Here is a 20843-nt window from a genome sequence, read left to right as displayed (position 1 = left end):
ACTCCAGACTCCAAGCCATGCAAGGGTAATTATTTAATATGAATTCAAGTTTTTTGTTACAAATTCATTTTTTAATAATTCTATGGGATTTTCAAACTTCAATTGGAGCCGCGGTTGGAAATCACTGCATTATATCTATTTCAATGGTGTCGACTATCTAGGGCAGTGGTTCCCAAACGGTGGGGAATTTCCCACTGGTGGGAATAGACGCATTTGTTCAAAATTAAATACAGGATAGTCTACACTCTACATATTCACGGAGACACATACGTAATTACCGTTACCAGTTAACTGCTCTGGAATGTATGTGTCGATAATTATAATGCGTGTTGTTCACAGGACCTCATTTTTAACTTTGGATGGCCAATGATGGCGTCACAAACGCCTTCAGCATGACTAATTTGACGTGAAATAACGCTTTCGCGAAGTTTTCAGCGTTACTGGTATCGGTTCACAATACGTTTTATGTTGCAGTTATAGGCGATTGCCTTGCGTACTGGTGTGGTTGTGTGTCATGTGTAGTCAAACCAGCAAATAGCTGCTCTGTGATGACGATAGTGTTGGGTAGTGGGGAACAGGACCGTAACTGCCGCACCCCAAACCCCCATTGGGGGGGGACCTCGAAGGGGCCAAAAATTATTACGTGAATTAACATAAATTATAGAGTATTTTTTGGAAATTTATGCCACTTTTTCAAAATATTTTCGCGCTGGCGGGATTTAATATTGCCGAATATCTTGATTGTTGGGTACCCTTCCCCAACAAAAATACGTAGAATTTATAGGAATGGAGACTTCGGCGTCGGCCATTACTGCGCCACGACGCGCCAAGACATATAAAGTTATAGGCCATCTAATATGCCAATCCGAGAAGTATGGCAGAACGATCAGCAGCGAGAAGACCCTGGCCGAGAAGAAATGCCCTTGTGGAGACCGATAACTTCGATATATATACATACGCATATGTTTAATAGTCCATAGGCGGCTAATGGCTGGCGCCGAATGTTCCTGTCCTGGCAATCTGAACCCCACAGGACAAATGCCATCCCGCAGAAAAAATTATTTGCCAGTAAAGCAATACCAATTTGAAATCGTGTGTGCCTTTTAGTTTTCTCGATTTCCATATCTTTTTACGCAGCAGATATAGGAGGTCACTAAATAGCATAATGTAAGGAAGTCAATATATCAACGGGTCCGCTCGAAGATGTTTAATACTTATTTAGGGGTCCTACCTTTTCAACACACCTCATTCAGCTCTGCAGTTAAATCTGATTACGTGAACAGAGAGGTATGAAATGTTGATAGCAATATATATGCAATTCCCGATCATATTGTCCGACTCAAACATGAATTATTTACCTTGTTCGCGCTTCGCGCGTCGAAATTAGGCGACGCACTGAACAGTAGACCCAATGTAGCTGATAAGTAGCGGGGAAAAAAAGCGTACAAGCTCTGGGAGGCTGAGGGGGTTCTTGGCGGCGAATTTGGATTTATTTCCCTGTGTGGGGCCCAAGACCATCGTTTTTTTTTGGGGGGGAGGGCTGACGAAGTGCTATTACGGTCCTGGTTGGGAATGAAGGCTCGGAATAATTCTGAAGTGGGAAATGAAGACAAAAGGGTTGGGAACCACTGATCTAGGGTTACATAAGCTCGTGTCCCTAATTAGCAGGTCGAGTTTCAGGGAATCGGGTAGATATAGTGAGTTGAGTAGGCTACTCGGTTTAAACAAGAGCATTATCTCAAACGTAATTTTGAAGGCATTGATAGTGCGGGCTGAACTCATAACAACAACAAAACCGGAACACAAAGGCAACCTATTTTGTACACCGTAGGGTTACTGAACTTTCATATTCGATTAACGTGTAAAGTTATACTGTACATTGTACAATGTAAACACAGTGATGGTAGTTGCAGACTACTTTTCGAAATCAAAGGTCGCTCAAACTTGATCGCCAGAGGGCGAATGCGAGCCCTGAAAAGCGAGGTGTCTGGACTACTACACAGATTGTTGATGGTTGTTGTATTCTTAGCACTATATTCCGTAATTCATATAGCCTTGTAAGAATGTATAAATCAGCACAGTGATTTTAAGTGACTTAGTCGGCACACACGTTGACAAATTGTCGACCTGGCATTTCCTTGTGTTTTTCAATGCAAAGACGCTGGTCTCATATTGAATTTGTTATTTTAGGGGATCTTATATTGATAAAACCTTAGGAAACGATCATTGATCATAATTAGGAGGTCTGTTTTAGCTTGAACAAATCGAAAATCTACGAAAAATGTCAATATTTTCATTTTTTCTTTCAATTACGATATGATTCCGGAATATGTAGGCCTAATTATATAAAATACCTTGGGCCGAGCGAGATAGTGTAATGATTATGCGTCCGGCTTCTCGATCAGTAGGTCGTGAGTTCGATCCAAGGCTGGGTCATACCAAAGACTCGAAAATTGGTATCCGCAGCTATCCTGCCAGGCGATCCGCAATCACGGATGGCATGGAGGAGAAAAAATGGGGGCCCAGACTAGATGACCTCACGGCCGTATCGCAACTCCGTCGTCAAAGCATCTCGATGGTGCAGGCGAAAAATAATATCGTCTCTCTTTCTCCCTCTCTCTCTCTCTCTCTCTCTCTCTCTCTCTCATGCACTTTTGGACCAAACCAACAACAGCGTTACGGAGAACATGGATTTTGAAACCGAAAGCGCATGAGCGCCATCCCGGTCCGGATTCGTCAAATTCAGATTTGAGAACTAGGCTTCGGCCGAGATGCGTGATTAGCAAAATACCGCTTTTAAATGTTAGTCACCTTGATAGCTCTCAGATAAAATGTAGAGATACCTTAAATATGTGACTGGCCGTACTAAACTTGACTATTGCTTTCAGAACTAAATTCATTGTAGTCGAATGTATTAACTCGGAGATATTTCGTGTGGCCCTTATCAAGAGTTAATGGCGCAATAAGAAGCAGAAGGAGTTTCTATAATCTATACAATTATAACATATTCCATTTTTCCGCAAATTGTCTGTGTAATGTATAATTTGATTTTCTCTTGTCTCTTTGTTATGACTACCGGCACACTTCACTTTACCTAGCGTTCATTTTTTCATGGTTAGGCCTACGTCATAATTTTCCAATTTGGGTTTTGCTTGAATCTCTTTCTATATGTTGCTTATTGTGATGTTAACTCTTGATAACACGAACAGTCCTCAAGTTTATAAATTCTACTGCAATGAAAGTAGTTCTGAAAGTATTATTAAGCACACCTCAATAAGCGATATTTTGCTAGGTATATTTCAAACACAAGTACAACGAAACAGATCACTGCAGCAAATTTTTCAGTATTTCAAGCAATATTCGTTCTTCTGAAATTTACTGTGTCTTGGTCAAACCCGTCGGAGGCAAGTGTCACATGCAAAACGAGTATGTTTTACACACCTGTAGCATCCTCCTCGTTTGATACCCTGAACTGTGCGATGGAAATTGCTTGAAGTAGTAGCATCGATGAGCCTCAACTTTTCGGCAAGAAGTTAAGTTTCTCCTGACAATTTTTATTTTGTTTACATAAGACTGAGCATTGAGCAAGCTGTACGGTAAGTAGATAGGGCCTTGACATCCGACTAACTGTTCATCTACAGTCAATGCTTCTTCAGGGATGTAGACATTGCGCAGATTATTATTGAATGCTTCACATACCTCTCGAATGGCAGCTAACCTGTCATTTCGTTGTCTTTCTGGTCGATTGTGATAGTTATCAAAACGCATCCATCGTATAGCAGAAATTGGAATCGATTCAGTGTCATAGGCACTCTATAAAAGGGCGTCGCCTACTATTAAGGGCCAGTATCCACCTAAATCAGTGAAGTTATCTCTGTTCAAGCCAGCACGTATCATGATTGCTAGACCTGCCTCACCTTCTTAAATTGTCAAGTTTTTGTGTACAGAATTAGGCATCAGTTTACATTCGTGTCTCACGTCCTTTGCGTTTCTGTTCGTTTCACGTACTATCTGAAGGATAATTACAGACACGGCCTTTGCATTCAAAATAGCTAGCGTCTCATGCCAAGTATATTGTAAAATCAATAGTTAGATCTCAGGAAAACTTTTTCAACACAACTGCTTAGAAATCATTATCTTCCGACGCATATGTACTGATAATGCAACTCCTGTTCAGATAGTGATTCGCTGAATACACATGAAAATTTCCGCATGGTACTATGGTTTTCACTTTGTGATCATGGCTTTTTACTACGTAGTGACTTTCAAGTCCAAGCTTCCATTGTTTCTGGTTGTTGACATTTTGTCAACTGATGTGCCGATTAAAGTAAAAGCAGATATCTCATTGTGGAATCAATTTATCATTTAGAAGTTTATACAGCAGTGAGATACTAAAAAATTCTCCATTGTTACCTTCGCCAAGCTAGTACATAAGGCACGATTTTGACAAAACGTCAACGCATGTGCCAATAAGTGCATAAGAGTACAGAACATCATCATACAGCTGAATGATATATTGATATTTATTCGACACTCTATAGCGCGCGGTGATCTTGGCGCGTTCCCTAAGGTCCGCGGACTCCTAATCGACCAAGTCAAGACGCTCGCATATTTCTTGTATTTAAAACATCTAAAATCAGCGACGATGATAGTAGCACGAATCCTAAAAGTCGACTGCCAGCAAGCAGTTCGTAACTAGAAGATGAAGATCGCACGTTGAAGGTAATCATTCAAGAAATCAGGGGCTCGCGTGAGCGCGGAGCGTGCGCTACAAATTACTAGGGATTACCGTCAGCTATAGTAGGAATGATTATAGTGGTCTGTCCAACAGAACATATGGTGACCCTACCCAACAGCAATAGGTATTCCTCATTATGACATCACAAATAGAACTATTTCGTATTCAAAATACGAGAGAAATATAGCGCAATATATGAAACATAAATATCGCCTTATTACTAGATTTGTACAATGTACGAACCACCAATTTAGCTAGTTGATGGTCAACTAACTAACGGTTTTTTGAATAGCTCTAGTTCTAGTTCTAGTTGCGGATTTGGACAATGGAGTAGTTCTAGTTCTAGTTGCGGATATTGAAAAGGGAGTAGTTCTAGTTGTAGTTGGATATTTTGAAAATTCAACACTTTTAGTTCTAGTTATATTTGTACATTTAAAAATATTATTAGTTGCCGAACAACTAGAAAGCACTTGTCGTCATTTTGCGTGAATCGAAATACCGGTGTTCTGTTGAATGAGGTTTGTGCAATGTGCAGTCATTGCTAGATCACAGCCATCACAACTAACAGTGACGTAGCCAGCGGTTGGATATTTGGGTCGAAATCTCTCCCATTCTAGACTAGGAACCCCATCCTTTTGAAGTATCGATTCTATGTCTGATAAAATTATATTGCTGTGTTTTCCAGGAGAATGAAATCTAGTTCAGTGCGGTTCTTAACTTCTAAGGACTTGGGAACCCCTACGCCAGAGGTTGGCAATTATTTTTCTGAGAATGAAAAGCAAGGAATACATTGGCAGGCCAAGCCAAATATGGCACTATATTCTGCGGTGTAGAAATTTATAATCGCAGGCAGGTTTTCCGAAATTCTTCTTCTCGCATCTCAGCTGAGTGACTGCGTGTCTATATCAGAATTCGGACTTAAATTAACCCATGTTATAAGTATGTGCATACGGCCAACGTAGGCTACGTGTCCACATTACATGAATAAACACTAAACAGCCTTAAAGGTAAACCCATTTTCGGTTCAACTTATTCAGCCAATGGTTTTAGTACGCATTCAAATGTATAATAGTTCAAAATTATAAGCAGCTATTCCCGGTCATAATTTGGCCTGCGGGCCGTAAAATGTCCAGTTGTGATCAACGCTAATCTGCAACACTTCGGGGAGCCCCTAAATTTCAGGAAGTCGCAAAAAAATTCACCACATTGCACATTTAACTATAATTGTGTTTTAGTTAGTTGCAGAATTTTAAAGGTCGTTAGTTCTAGTTCTAGTTGCGGGGTTTGAAAAGTGAGTAGTTCTAGCTCTAGTTCTAGTTTCGGATTTTGAAAATGAGTCGTTCTAGTTTTAGTTATAGTTGCGAGATACAAAAAGTGAGTAGTTTTAGTTCTAGTTCTAGTTGCGCTTTTTGAAAATCCAATATAGTTTGTACAGGTCTGCAATTTCATATTCAAAATACGAGAGAGATATAGTGCAATATGTACATCATTTCCGTCTGATGACCTCACAGAGAGTAAAATTTTATATTCAAAACACCAGAAAGATATAGTGCAATACGTAACATCATTTCCGCCTGATGACCTCACAAAGAGTGAAATTTCATATTCGAAATACGAGAGAGATTTAGCGCAATATGTGATTTAATGCAGCCTTTCCTCTTCTTCTCAACCGTACATAACCGTGTAAGCACACGGGGTTTTCATGCTGTAGATTGAATAAGAAACATTTTATTAGTCATAGAATCTAATAACAATATAAACAGAGGTGGTCAATAACGAAGTAGGCCACTTCTACTTTTTCAGCGTATTCAACTATGTAGGTTTTGCACTGCGCGATCGAGTGGTAATGCCTTTAAACTATTTATTAGATATTTTGTGAGCCCCTGAAGGGCTCAGGTTCGCGTGGACATGAAACTTTTTGAAGGGTTCTGTGTGAACGCAAACGTGAACCTATGACGTCACGTGACGTCATATTGCTAATTCCAACCCTATATTTCAGTGAAGTGACATACGAGATACCTAGCGACGACTCATGCCACATTATGCCACAATGGTGAAGTACATGCCGACTTTTTAAACATCACCAAATGTATCAACTAGAGCATGGGTGGGCAAACTACGGCCTGCGGGCCGCATGCGGCCCTCGACACCGTTCTGTGCGGCCCGCGAGAGTCTAAAGAAACTTATTAAAAGTATTGATAAAATGATGGGACGATAAAATCGAATTAATGCTGGGACTTGATTAAACTTTTTCTTGGTATATTTCACCATGATAATTCTAAGGCAGTGGTTCTCTAACTGGGGCGCACCCCCCTCCTTCCCTTGGGGACGTGAAAGCATCTGAAGAGGGTGCGAAGCTGAGCTCAACCGAAAAAAAATTTTCGCGCTCGGCGCGATCTGCATTTCATTCATTATTATTGCTCTGTATTTCTTCTCTGACTTTCATCTCTATAGTTTTGACTAATTGGTTTTTGAGGTCGACCAGCCTGTGAAATCTCGCCACTGTTTCTGTACGATATCATCAAAGCAATGTTTGGATTGTTTTAAATAAGCATATATATCATCTCCATGTCCTCACTATATCATCAAATACAATCAATACATACATCAATACATCATCAATACATCATCAATACATCATCAATACATCATCAATACATACATCAATACATCAATACATACATCAATACATACATCAAATCAATATTGCGTTTGGGTTTATAATCCAAATTTTATACAGTTCGGCCCGCGAATGGATTCAGATGTTGAATGCGGCCCGCGAGCTCAAACGTTTGCCCACCCCTGAACTAGGGCAATCAAATGCTACAATAATCCCATACTAATAATATCTTCCGTCGCTTTGCCAACAATTTCGACGAGTACTTGCAAGGGAATATAAGCTTACGCCTTAACGGTCCAGATCTGACCGGACAATATATTCGAAGGCTGAATATTGCTACATTGATATTGAGCAGATGAGTGTAAACGGGTTTCTATACTTGCTACCGATACTAACCCAAAACAAGTTACATAGGCAACACCCCAATCGCACGGATTTGGGTTTTATGATACAATAAACATATCAAATCAAGATGGATCCCGTACGCCTCCTAGATTTTTTACATTAATAATATGATTTAATAATAAAATCAAGTAATGATGCTTATAACAGCGTGGTTTTTTGCACCACGTGACAACTAACTCCATCACTAACACAAGTTAACTTGCACATTCAGTACATGATACTCTCAGTCAGAAGTCAAATGTTAATATTTATATACGGCGTCCCGATGATGCTACAAAGTCGATTCCGTGTTGTAATATATTGGTGTCTGTCAATAAGTTTTCCAAGTCGAATGGTATTCTCTTTCGATGTACACTGTTTCTTAGTATCTGTCTGCGTTGTTCTAGTGTCGGACAATCCATCAACGATGTATTCTTTATAGAAATTGCATTGATTGGTTGAATAAGCATCATTCGCTGATATCTACATGTTGTTTATTTCATTCTTGATGTGTGATTGCTGGTCAATCTCACAACAGAGAATTACTAAATAATGACGAACAGAAAGCTGAATATTTCGAGCCAACTTTTGCAACAAAGCAAGTCACTTTTTTAGATTGGCAAGGTGCATGGTCGTTTAATGTTGATTTTTTTCATGTTGCTAGCGCCATGCATAGAGTGGTCCCATAGTTGAAATGCAAAGAAATTTAACCAAAGATGTTATAATGAGGTGAAGAATTGTAGTATATGAAAAAGGTTTACAGTGCAGAACCAGGGATATCTAGAACTAGATATCCCTGTGCAGAACCTTACAAGATACGTTTGTGAAAGTGTACCTCTAAATGTCCGAGGTTCACACAGAGAACGCGAACGTGAACCCCACGTTTACACACACCAACCCTACTATTTGCTCTTCTTCCAACTTCCTCAATATTTGTTAAGGAAAACCACTCACTTTACAATTTGGAATTTGTAAAGTATAAAGAAAAGTTAGGGGTATGCCTGCATCGCTTTTATGAGGTAAATTGGTGGGTAAACTGGGCCGATTAGCCCCTGTTCCATTCATTTTCGAAAATAGGGCCTATTTGTAGTGTCACCAATCATCTTGCGTTAGTCGCAAAGATACACCCCGCAAGTTCAAGTAGACATGTCCGTTTAACTGATAAAAGTATGGACCCCTCGACCGCATTTATAATGTGAAATTTCTTACTTGAGCAGTTTCAAACCTATATTTTGTACTTCCAGTCGAAGTATGGTTTCGACATATAATGGAAAGCATTAGGCCTTCTTTACTTGACTAACAATAATGATAGCTTCGAGCACCTCTGAAAATAACTTTACCTCGATCACCCTCGACACGCCCTTCAAAGCCATTCCGTCACGTTACGAGGTTTAGGGTCTCCCCATAAAACCAGTCTTGCGATCTCTCCGTAAGTCGTATTGAGTACAGCGAACTCTCGAAGCGGCCGTTCCTCCTGTCCGTCCCATTTTTTCAGATACCTGACCAATCACCATAAAATATAAGACAGACACGCCAGCTATATAGTTCCGACTTGTCAAAATTGCCGGGTTGCAACCAAGTCACCAAGGTTACGAGTCACAAGTCAATTTAACTGTTATAGTTTTGACTAGAGTCAAGTTGAATCATGTTCTATTGACGATCGAGTCAACTCCGAGTTCAAGTCATGAAGCAACGGATTTGAGTCTGAGTCGTAGCATTAAGACTCGAGTCCGAGTCCAAGCCAAAGTGTTCATTGTTCAGTATCGAACTTCAACTCACTTCTTAAACTCTTGGGTGCTATCGAAGGCCTCGACTTCATAATATACTCTTTTTCTCACCCTAAACACGTGTATTAAAACAGATAAAAGACAGTTTCTGGTCTATTTTCAATTATAGGTCCTGACATACGAGACTTGAGTAAGTGTGTCGAGCAGAGGTGGTCAAAGTAGTCAAGGAAACTACTCAAGTAGAAGTAGAAGTAGTCACGAAAAAATCCACCCAAGTACGAGTAGACGTACTTCTTCCATAAGCTACCTAAAACTACTTGGAGTAGAAGTAGAATTGACTGACTTTAAATCTACTCAAGTAAGTAAAAGTAAGTAAGTAGTTTTGAAAACAGTCTTAATTCGTTCACATGGACTGTCAAACGCTGCAGATTGAGCTATGCTGAAGGTGCTGAGAGCTTGATTCGTATTGATGCATCCCAGGAGGTATCAATTATCGACAGGATAAGCAGTCTTTCGCATCATATGGGATGCAAATTATAGTAATAATATGAAAATGCGATGCCAACCCTTTGTGTACTAGAATACCTCGTTTTAGAGAATATCATGGCATGGCACCCTACCCCATATTATAAGGCCGCAAGTTCAGGCGAAGAGCAATACGGATAAGTTGTATCGGATACGGTTTCAACACTTTGCGCGATTATTATACTTTAATAACAAATATTGTGGATCGTAAAATTTATATGTAGTGTAGCTATATTTTCGGAAAATGGAAGCATTACTACACTTGTTTTATGCTTCAACATATATGTTCTGCGGACAAAAGAACTGAAAGTAATTAGAACTCAAAGTATGATACTAGGAATTGAAAGTGAAATACAAATTCCACTTCTAAAAAGCGGAAAATATATTTCATGTCATTTCATGTCCATAAAGCTTCAAAGTTGATCTGCTAAACAGGTGTCACGTTCAAAAAGGCCGGATTTCCCAGATTAGCAGGACACGTCATGGGCTGCTAGGTAATGATAGGTAATTGCTAGATTGCGAAACGACAATTTAAAACGTTATGGTGGGCCATATTTACTGTGATGAAATATTTGATATGGGCGACAATGCGGTGTGAACGGAACCAAGCAATCCGCTACCTAAATTATATTCACTGATACTTTCGTAAAAATGTATTTGTCACTTCATAACTACTTTTATGAATATTAAATGTTGGTACTCCGTGAAAACAGCCCCGAAATTCCTCAGGCTATCTTTCGAAAAGTAAGTAAGTAGATCACAAAATATTACGTAGTAGAAGTAGAGGAAAACTAATTGAGTACTTCCATAAAGTAGAAGTACTTCGTTACTGACCACCTCTGGTGTCGAGTTATAAAACTTGGTCGACTTGCGTAATGATTCCAGTACAAGTCGAGTCAATACACGAAATGACTCAAGTCGAGTCAAGGAAAATATTATGGTCGGCTTCCTTGCTCTTCGGGAGTAGTATTTGGGACTGGTAGGTTCATTTTGACATGCACCGCATACTTGTTTGCTTGTTTGATATTCATGGTTTTGCGACTACATTAGTCATTTTACACCAAGCTGATATTCGTTATATTGATTCCGTATTTATCGACTTGTAACACGGCCCACTTCTAGGATTTTATACGACACCGCATACTCAATGGGGTTTGGAAATCTTACATTACCAGCTTTCAAACCCACGCTAAATACCTTAAAAGTTTCGATTTGTTCTGTAGTAACAGAAGTGGTAAATAAGGAACTCAACATTGCTTCTCACTTCTAAAACAATTACAACCTTTTAATGAAAGTCTGCATTGATACAATTTACAACAAACACGCACGTACGCTCTTAGCGAGAAAAATGTGTATTTACTAGGGATGGTGTGAACGCGTGGTTCACGTTCGCGTTCTGTGTGTGAACCTCGGAAATTTTGAGGTTCGCGTTCACAACAGAACCTTGGTAGGTTCTGCACTGTGAACCTTTTTCATATATTGCAATTTTCCCTTCATTATAGCATCTTTGGTTTAAATTTATTGCATTTCAACTGCGGGCCACTCTATGCATGGCGCTGGCAGCATAAGCAATCGACTATCGACTAAACGAGCATATGTACCTTGACAATCTGAGAAATTTTACTTCCGTTGTTGCAAAGTTTGCTCGAAATATCCAGCTTTCCGTCAGTGAATATTTAGTGACTCTTTGCTGTGAGCTTAACCCGCAATCACATAACATCAAGAGCGAAATACACTGCATGTAGTCAGCGAATGATGCTTATTAAACTTTAAACCAATCAATGAGATTGATATCATTTTCTGATGTAAAAATCTAGCAGGCGTACGGGGTCAATCGTGATTTCATATGTAAACTGTATCATGAACACCAAATCCCAAATCCGTGCGATTGGGGTGTTGCCTACTGTTGTATAACTTGATAGTGTGGTTTTGTTTGTTTGTTTTGGGGTATTCACGGTGTTTGTCGACTACTATGGTCAATGGTCATTTACACCAGGCCGATATTCTTCTTATTTTCCGTATCTGTCGATTTATAGCACGGCCCACCTCTAGGCTTTTGTAAGACACCGCTGATGCGGATGAGATGGCAAGGAGGAGCCTAGGTAAACCTCCAACACTTAGGTATCGGATTCGGAAGTCGACCTCGGTCGGACTCGAACCCGCACCCAGTGGTGTTGCATCCGCGGATTATACCACTGCGCTATCTCGCCACTATTGATAGTGTGGTAATATCGGTAGCAAGTATAGAAACCCGTTTTACACTCTGCTCAATATCCATGTAGCAATACTCAGGCGCCGAACACATTGTTCGGTCTGGCCGAGACCGTTGAGGCGTAAGCTTATATTCCCTGGCAAGTCCTCGTCGAAATTGTTGGCAAAGCGACGGAAGATCTTGATTTTATGGAATTAATATATCATTTGATTGCCTCATTTGATACATTTGGCGACGTTTAAAACGTCAATATGTAGCCTACTTCAGCACTGTGCCATTATGTGGCCCGAGTCGTCGCTAGGTATCGTGTACACTGTACAGTACATACATTGTACAATACATATACATAATGTAGGCAATTACATAATTGAAATGAAGGGTTCAAATTAGCAATATGACGTCACGTGACGTCATGAGGTTCACGCTCGCGTTCACACAGAACCTTTCGAAAAGGTTCGCGTTCACACGAACCAGAACCTTTCAGGGGTTCACACCATCCCTAGTATTTACACCCTAGTACCACCAACTGTGAAAGAGGGTACACGAAATCACAGCATACCTTAGACTTACGCCGCGATAGCAATCAAATACAACATTATAATCCATATTCTGCTTGAACGTTGGAAGGTATGCAGGTACCCACGCACGTAGGATTTATAACCGTCGTGTAATTTTTAGTTAGATTCTGTTTTCGTATACCACCCTTTAGGTGAGAATGTGCGATCGACCCAGGTCTAATGGGGACGTTTAAAAATCCTCACTTCGTGACGCGCTGAGCTTGGCGTAAAGCAGTGATACCCTATGTCGACATTTCACTCTTCATCAACGACATTAAACGTCACATATCACGCATACCTCGAATAAATGTGGATAGCGTAGTTCTTGCTCCAATCCCAAACTTCGTGGTAAAGCAGCGCGAGCTCATCAAAGTTAGGACGAATCAAGGTGTCCCACTCAACGTGGATGAGGTCAGGAAATAGATTCGACAATCCCCAAGGTACGTAACAAGAATGAAGGCCCCATCTGTGTTTTAATGAGAGCGTTCGTTAAAAAAGAGCAGTTATTGGTGTCACAGCGTGTGACAATTGGATACGACAGCGGGGCTTATAAAGTGGGGAGAAGAAATTCTATAATTTGGATGTCTGAATCGCTTTTTGGTTATGATAATCGACCTCATCTATTACCATTGGTCAGAAATATCCGGGGTACTGTCTGGCCAGTCAAAGCGACTTGCTGTGTTTGGTCGAATTGCGGAAGAATTAAATTTGGCTCAACTGCGAAAGCCTGGATAGTGCTATCTAACCTTGAAGAATGGAATTGTATTTTTGGGATTCCTCGAAACGCGATTATTGTTTTTGCTGTCCTATCTTATAGTTTCACCGAATTCTCAGAATAAAAAGAACTTGACCAGCATCGCACTACATTAGAAGTAGCATTATATATTGTTGCTTCTCTTGAATGCGCAGGCTACCTCAACAAAAGCACCATATCCATTGCTATTGCAACCGTACTGATAATAAAAATCGATGTAGTGTTAAATTCAAGCTCATCTAATATTGTATTCTTCAACGTTCAATGCAGATACGCCTGGATTTTCATGCATCATCATTCAATTCCATGGTGTAAGAGGTTGCTGTGGAGTTTGGCGATGTTTATCGAACACGCGTGACGCAGTAATTTTCAGGTCTCTGAACGAGGCTCAACTCACTCCTTGTCTCGGAAGAACTTATATTCTTGATACCAACGCTTTAAGAACCAGGATTCCCTTGATGCAATAATTATGCCGTTTGCTGCAATAAGAAAAAGAGAGAATATTTATTCCGGAGTCATTTCTTGTACGAAGTATACTTCGGAATTTACGGATGTATTCACTCAGCCCTGATCATATTTATTCTCAACGCTTTTCGGCTGACACTCATCAGGGCATACCCTCAGCAGTAATGTCAGCTTTAAAATAACTATTAACAGTAAATTCATACTTTTACTGAGCAACCAGCACGATAAAGGATAAAGAACATGGTAAGATTGAAAACCAAATGGCGAAGTGTGACGCAATAATGTTGGTGTGCGATTTTTAAATGATACAGGAATTTCCTCCGTTGGCATAGACTAGGTTGGCGCGTACGGACGATGGTGGAGTCAAGAACAAACAAATGGAATAAATCACGACCCTATCCCAATATAGAAAACATGTCCTCATTCTATCTAATTGGCAGCACACGTGGAATTTTTCAAATGTTTACTGATGGAAGACTTTTGAGCGGCGGCTCTGTTGGCTTGCTTGTCTTCGAGAACAGGCGGATTATTTTGCCGCGACTTGGAAATGAACGATATGATAGACAGTGAAATGTGTACTTTATTACGTTCCTGCCACCGCTGGAAGTTCTCCCCATGTACCGACAATCACAGTGGCACTTGAATTGATCAATTACAAGAATTTGATGCGAAGTCGGGAGAACATCATTTCGGGTTTCAGGAAACATTGCTAAACACAAAATAGGTTTTTAACGTTAGATAACAACGGTGGACAGCTGACGTTAGTGGTTTATCAAATTTATATGAAACCGGGCTGATCCAAGATAGATGGATGTATTCATCCCCATTTTCGCAAGAAACTTCTTCGGAAGTTTCTTATGGTTTAGTATCGTTCCAATGACGTAACTTATCAATTATTGTGCGCTTGATGACATATACTCTGGGTACCCGTTGTTAATGAAAATTTTGCAGATGTACTCAGGTTCAGCATTCCGTTTATCATCAGCGCCCGATGGACCAAGGTGCCGATCAAAATGATTTTGCGACCTTTTGGATTAATAGAGCTTCATCGAAGGTATTGACCTGAGAACAGGCTTTCTATAAACCAGTGGTTCCCAACCTGTGGTACGCGTACCACTAGTGGTACGCGAAGGTCTCCCAGGTGGTACGCGAGTAGATTATGTTTTTGTTATTTGACCGAAGGAAGTTATTATTTCTGGTGGGGTTGATTTTGAATTTTTTGAAGCTTTTTGACTATTTATTTGACAATTCCATGCATCTCATCAACCCGGGCTGATAATGCCTAGCTTAATAGAAATTTTTATCACTAGGTCGATTATTTTGACAGAATTGAAGCGTTAAATCAAAAGATTGTCAAAATTGTTTACGAAGTCAACATCTTTTTGACCCCTTCATTTCGTTTGTATCTTAGATTTTGATATTTTACAGCTTGTAGCCTACTTTATAGGCCTACCGTTGTAGACGGCTTATTGTCTGCTGATCGTGGATCATAAACTGTCAAACGAAACCAATAGGTTGACAATTGACATGGTGTTATGGTCAACTTACCGCTATCCTAACTGAAGCAAGACTAATTGGGCATTGCAAGGTTCTTTTATAGAGAAGCGCATGATGAAAAATTGTCATATGACAACATTGTCAGAATGAAGCAACATAGTGTGTCACCAGCAGTGTAGATTGTACGCACAAATTCAGTGTTGTCAGTCAGCAACTACTGCTTTTGAACGGTCTTATTTCTCTATTCTTGGCAAGCTACTGATAAAGGGCAGACACTTTCTACCCGGGAATATAGGAAAGTAATATTTCGTTGTGCTACAACAAACTTTGATTAACTCTACCATAATACGTGGTGTATAACTACTGGGCCAGATATCCTTAAAATTAAAATAAAATCATGTCAAAATATGTCAGTTTTCAAGTCAAAAACGCTTTTTCAGGCAAAACTTCGTAAGGACAGACAGTCCCAACCAGAAATGAATATAAGTAGTTCAATTGTAACATTATATGCGAAAACACCTAATTTGCGTGAGGTAAACATTTGGTCAAAATTAAGTTTTTATAGGTCCAAATCCTCCGATTTTTATATAAATAAATCGCCCTGGTTATTGCACCGCACATAGGTCAAATACGTGATTATGGCGTGGTGATGGTGAAAACATTTTTGACCGACTACGGCTTGCGTAAATTATGTAGGTGGTACGCGGGCACTGCATCAAACCTCGAAGTGGTACGTGGGTGGTAAAAGGTTGGGAACCACTGATATAAACCGATGCAAGGAAGTGACCGTCACCGGTAGTTTCCTTTTCCGACGTGAGTTGCAATGTCGGGCGAAATTTGTTTATATTATGTAGGAAACTATCATTATCGAAAATCACGAGTTTGTCATCGACGTAGCGATGGTATAGGGCGGTTTACTACAAGATGAGAAGCGCCGTGCCGTGAGACTTATTTATGTCCGTTCCTATGCAGGAGAGGTGATGTCAACTAAGCATAAAGTTTGATGGTAAACGGTCTCTTAACAGTTATCTCCTGCTACTTTTCATCCAGTGTGATATCTCTGATTTCGGCCAAAGTGGGTCGGTGTCTGGTAGAAAGACTAATCCATGTCGTTTCAGCAATTTTCTAGCATATCATTTTATCGCAGTGTCGTGGAGTTTTGAATCGGCAAAATTTGTGAATAAACGAATGACCGAAAGAAGGCTGTGTACAAAATAATTCAGGGGGACTTTTTTCATGGCGCAAGATAATGTAAATATACCTACCCAAGGCACCAGGTATCTCCGAACCGAGCACGATTGGGTAGTTCAACAACGGATCAAGCGACTTCAAGATTATCATGTCGGTGTCAAGATATATGCCGCCGACTTCGAGCATGATTTGCAGGCGTGCAACGTCCGCTCTGTGTTCGATTCCCTGGAAACCGAATCAGCTGAAATTATTCACATGATGTAGAAATGTAGACCTTTTCGGTTTTGCTTCACAATAAAGCGTTAGTCATCATACCGCGGTGAATAATGAAAGTGAAATACCGGTCGATGATAAACCTAATGCAATCATATTGAGTGATATAAAACGGCTCGCATTCATAAAGTCGGAATATAACTCAGACCTAACAGTTTTGGGCCATATTTTCAGATAGCATGACTGATAGATGAAATACCAATCATGTGGTGACTTAATTATTCTTCGAAGTTACAACGAAATATGTGTTTTGGTCGTCCTATAGTCTCGCGTCACATGACTTGGTTCGATTCATGTACATTCTACAATGACCCGATTGTGTTTATGCATGAGGTGTTATTCATCATGGTGCGATGAATAGTGAAACATATAGCACCCAATTCCTGCTATATCGGCCCATCATCGAAGAGTGCAGCAAATACTGATTTTAGACAAAATTTCAGAGATGCGCCCTCATCATAGGCGCGGTCAACGAAATCACCGTATAGTACTGAAATACAAATGGATGTAGCGATTTACAACTAAATAAATAAGTAAAAGTAAGTATTCTTGGTCCAATTTTGCCTAAAAATCTGAAAATTTTCAAGTAGAACTACGCTTTTAGCGAAAAATGTGTATTCCCATCCGTGTAGCACCCCTGATAAACGGGTGTGAATATACACCCAGGTCAGCCACCAACAACTAAATGTTGGTCTTGGGCCCCATAGGGTTATAAACTAAACTTATGGGGCCACAGATCCCAAAGCACGATATTCCAACCATTACTAGCGTACAACATTTCTTATCCTCAGTTAGTGGGTTTATCTGGTCGATCGCGCCATCGCGAAATTTTTCCAAAATTCGTGAAAGAATCGGTCAATGATATTGGTTGATGTTGGTTCTAGTATCCATGGTGTTTGTCGAGTACAATGCTTATTTACACCAAGTCAATTTTCATCATTTTCATTCCATAGCTGCCGACTTGTAGCACGGCCCACTTTTAGCCTTTTGAGTAATATATTCATATTTATTCCTGAAGCTTTTCAGCTGACACTATAATTTGGCATACCGGCAGCAATATAATGCGAGCATTTAAATAACTATTTCAAATAACAATCACTATTGCTGACTATGACGTCACACAGAGTATATACGAAGCTCGAAAAACGAGAGAACTGTAGCACAGGCACGGAGATAGCGAAAGAAAATAAGTTAATTAGCGATTTTCAAATGATACACAAATTATTTCTGTTGGCATAGACTAGGTTTACTCATAGTGATGATGGCGGACTCAAGAACAGACAAATGCAAAAATTGATACCCTTCTTAGCCAATATTGGGACCCTCAGTGACAGTTTGGTGACTGTTTTGTCGATCAAATATGATATTGATGACTGTTAGAGGCTGGATTAAAGTGTCACATTTATCACAGTGTCATTCGGTGTGTCATGGCGTTTGACAAGACATGCAACTAAACACGGCATCGGGATTTGTTCGAGCCATTTACCGTATTATTGGCGACTAATAAGCGAGTATACTGCAAACCGTGGGAAATCATGATGGAAAAAGGGATACCAGAGAATGGAAGTAACCTCATTCAGAACTGTGTGAGAATGGACGGGGCCATCAGAAGCAGAAAACTCTACAATGCAGGAAATATACATGGCATCCTTGACGCTTTTTAGACTATAAACTGTGTTAATTTTAAATTTTTAGAGTAATACTGTGACTTTTGCATGCTACGAAATTGAACTGGCTTTTTCTCGAAATTTAATTTTGTCGTACCTTGAAAGTTACCAATCATTTTTTAGGCAAAAAATCGTCCAATCAACATGAAAATTTGAAGGTTGAACTATCGTGGGATGCTTCACGGACTGAAATGGTTTATTGTTGTTTATAAGTAGAGGGTCTCTCCATTTATATTCATCGAAGTCAAAAATTCACAATTTTTTTACAATTCTTCGGAAGAGCTTCTTGGAGGTACAGAACTTAAATATACAATTAAATAGTATATTCATATTGAAATGAACCCGAATATTTTCGGCTGACACTCGTCAGGGGTAATCGTCAGCAACTAGTAGAGAATTGGAAAGAACATTGTATATCAACAATCAATCAATCAATCAACAATTCTTCGGAACAAAAACTTTTCTCCTCAAAGGAACCCTACTTATTATTGAAAAAAACTTTAAGGTTTGTATCTCGGAGTAATTGGATTGTCTAAAAAGCACCTTTAAAAAATTTCACTGAAACATTTTACCCCAAAACTTGTGCCAAAATATATTTCAAAAATCCGGGAAACACGGTGAGCGTCAAAATATTCAGCCATTTCACACCTTATTTCAACCAAAGTTAGAATATCCACTAAAGAATATGTGTGCTAATTTCACAAATAGCTGGTTCGTGGTACAAAATTTGAATATAGCTTTCAATACAACATCCATTGTAGCAGTATATTTATTAAACTCGAAGACTTTTCGGGTGCCTCTTTTCAAGAGTTATCGGCACACTAAAGGGATTTAAACAGATTTAAAAGCAAAACCAAAAAGGCAAAGTATGACGCAACAATCAAAATCACAGACCATGAAATTCGCATTGTATCAATGGCAACAATAACAAACTACGAAGTATACGGACATACGGTACTATGGTAGCAGAACAATTTGTAAATAAACAGTTACACGCACGGAACAACACGCACTAATGAGAAATTTGTAGGTTATAGAGGAAATCTTTCTGTCTGCATAAAATAGGTTTGCTCAACTGAATAATAGTAGACTCCAACACTTTTAAATGAAACACAGACCTACCACGCGCAATGACAGTGAACATATTGTCATCATAGTGCTGTGCACAGGCAAGGTTTTCGCTCAGATGCTGACCGATTGACGAAGCATATGCTTGGTAATCATCATATCAGTCTGTTTTTGCAGCCAATTTGCACTGACGTGCGAGCTCCGTGCGATCATTTGCGCATGTTTTTGACCGAATCAATTTTGGGATATGCTGCTTAATACGCTCAAACAATCTTTGAGATGTACGTCCTACATACCTACTATCACAGTGGCACTTGTATTGGTAAACAACAACATTACTTGCATCAAAGGCAGGAAGTACATCTTTTCGAGAGTTGGGTAACAAGGGTTTCGTCGTGTACACTACATGCGTGTTAACGCTGTAGTAGCAACGGTGAACAGCCGATTTAATAAGCTTTTCAAATCGGCTAGACACGTTACCTAGCCAAGGTAGGTGTAAAAATGCCGGGCATTTTTCTGGGCCATATTTTGGAGCTGTATCCGATTTTTTCAATACCCTAGAGATGGAGCATTTTAATCTGTGGTTCGTATAGCCATTTTTGGAGAGAATCAAGTGGATATCATCCAATTCGCGTGACAGTTTTTCCGGTGAGCAGATGCGCAAGGCGCGATTAACGAGAGATGAAATGAGGTTTAATTTACGCCGCTTCGGGCAGAATGAATCCCAACGAATGTAATGACCAGTGAAAGTAGGTTTTCTGTACACCGACGTTAAAAACGTTTGTCCTGATCTCTCTACTAAGACGTCTAAAAAGGGAAGGGCAGCATCAGTTTCCTTTTCCACGGTAAATTGTAGAGCTGGATGGAGACAATTCAATTTTTCGAAGAAAGTATTACACTCTCGCTCATTTTTAAAGGCAACAAAGGTGTCATCGACATATCTAAAATAGAGGAGAGGTTTTGCGACGTTTTCAAACAATTTCTTTTCATGGTATCCCACGAATATATCGGCCAGACTAGGTCCCAACGGTGAACCCATCGAAATACCATTGCATTGACGGAACATCGTGTCATTAAAGCTGAATTCAACGCTACTAGTAGCAGTTTGCAACAATTCAAGAAATATTTCACGCGGTAGTTTCGGAGGTTCAAGCGTGCCATCATA

General features: G+C 39.8%; 1 protein-coding gene across 4 annotated transcripts in view; it reads right to left on the bottom strand.

The window, feature by feature from the left end:
- Positions 1 to 20843, bottom strand: part of LOC145435693 (uncharacterized) — a 224194-nt gene that overhangs the window by 20660 nt on the left and 182691 nt on the right. For 2 of the 4 annotated variants that reach the window (XM_080312989.1, XM_080312987.1), the window contains exons 6-10: positions 16745 to 16895; positions 13915 to 13996; positions 13062 to 13229; positions 9083 to 9241; positions 6312 to 6443 (exon numbers count right to left, since the gene is read on the bottom strand). The exons of the other annotated variants lie outside the window; for them this stretch is intronic. In XM_080312989.1, the coding sequence (XP_080169115.1) occupies positions 9106 to 9241; positions 13062 to 13229; positions 13915 to 13996; positions 16745 to 16895 (537 nt within the window). In that variant the 3' untranslated portion in view covers positions 6312 to 6443; positions 9083 to 9105. Of the gene's footprint in view, positions 1 to 6311; positions 6444 to 9082; positions 9242 to 13061; positions 13230 to 13914; positions 13997 to 16744; positions 16896 to 20843 lie in introns of those variants that run through there. 4 annotated transcript variants of the gene reach the window in all.

The sequence above is a fragment of the Botryllus schlosseri genome, chromosome 1 (genome assembly GCF_051294905.1).
Source record: "Botryllus schlosseri isolate E-star chromosome 1, Bs_hap1, whole genome shotgun sequence".
Classification (NCBI taxonomy): domain Eukaryota; kingdom Metazoa; phylum Chordata; class Ascidiacea; order Stolidobranchia; family Styelidae; genus Botryllus; species Botryllus schlosseri.
This window is presented reverse-complemented; position numbering and strand designations above follow the sequence as displayed.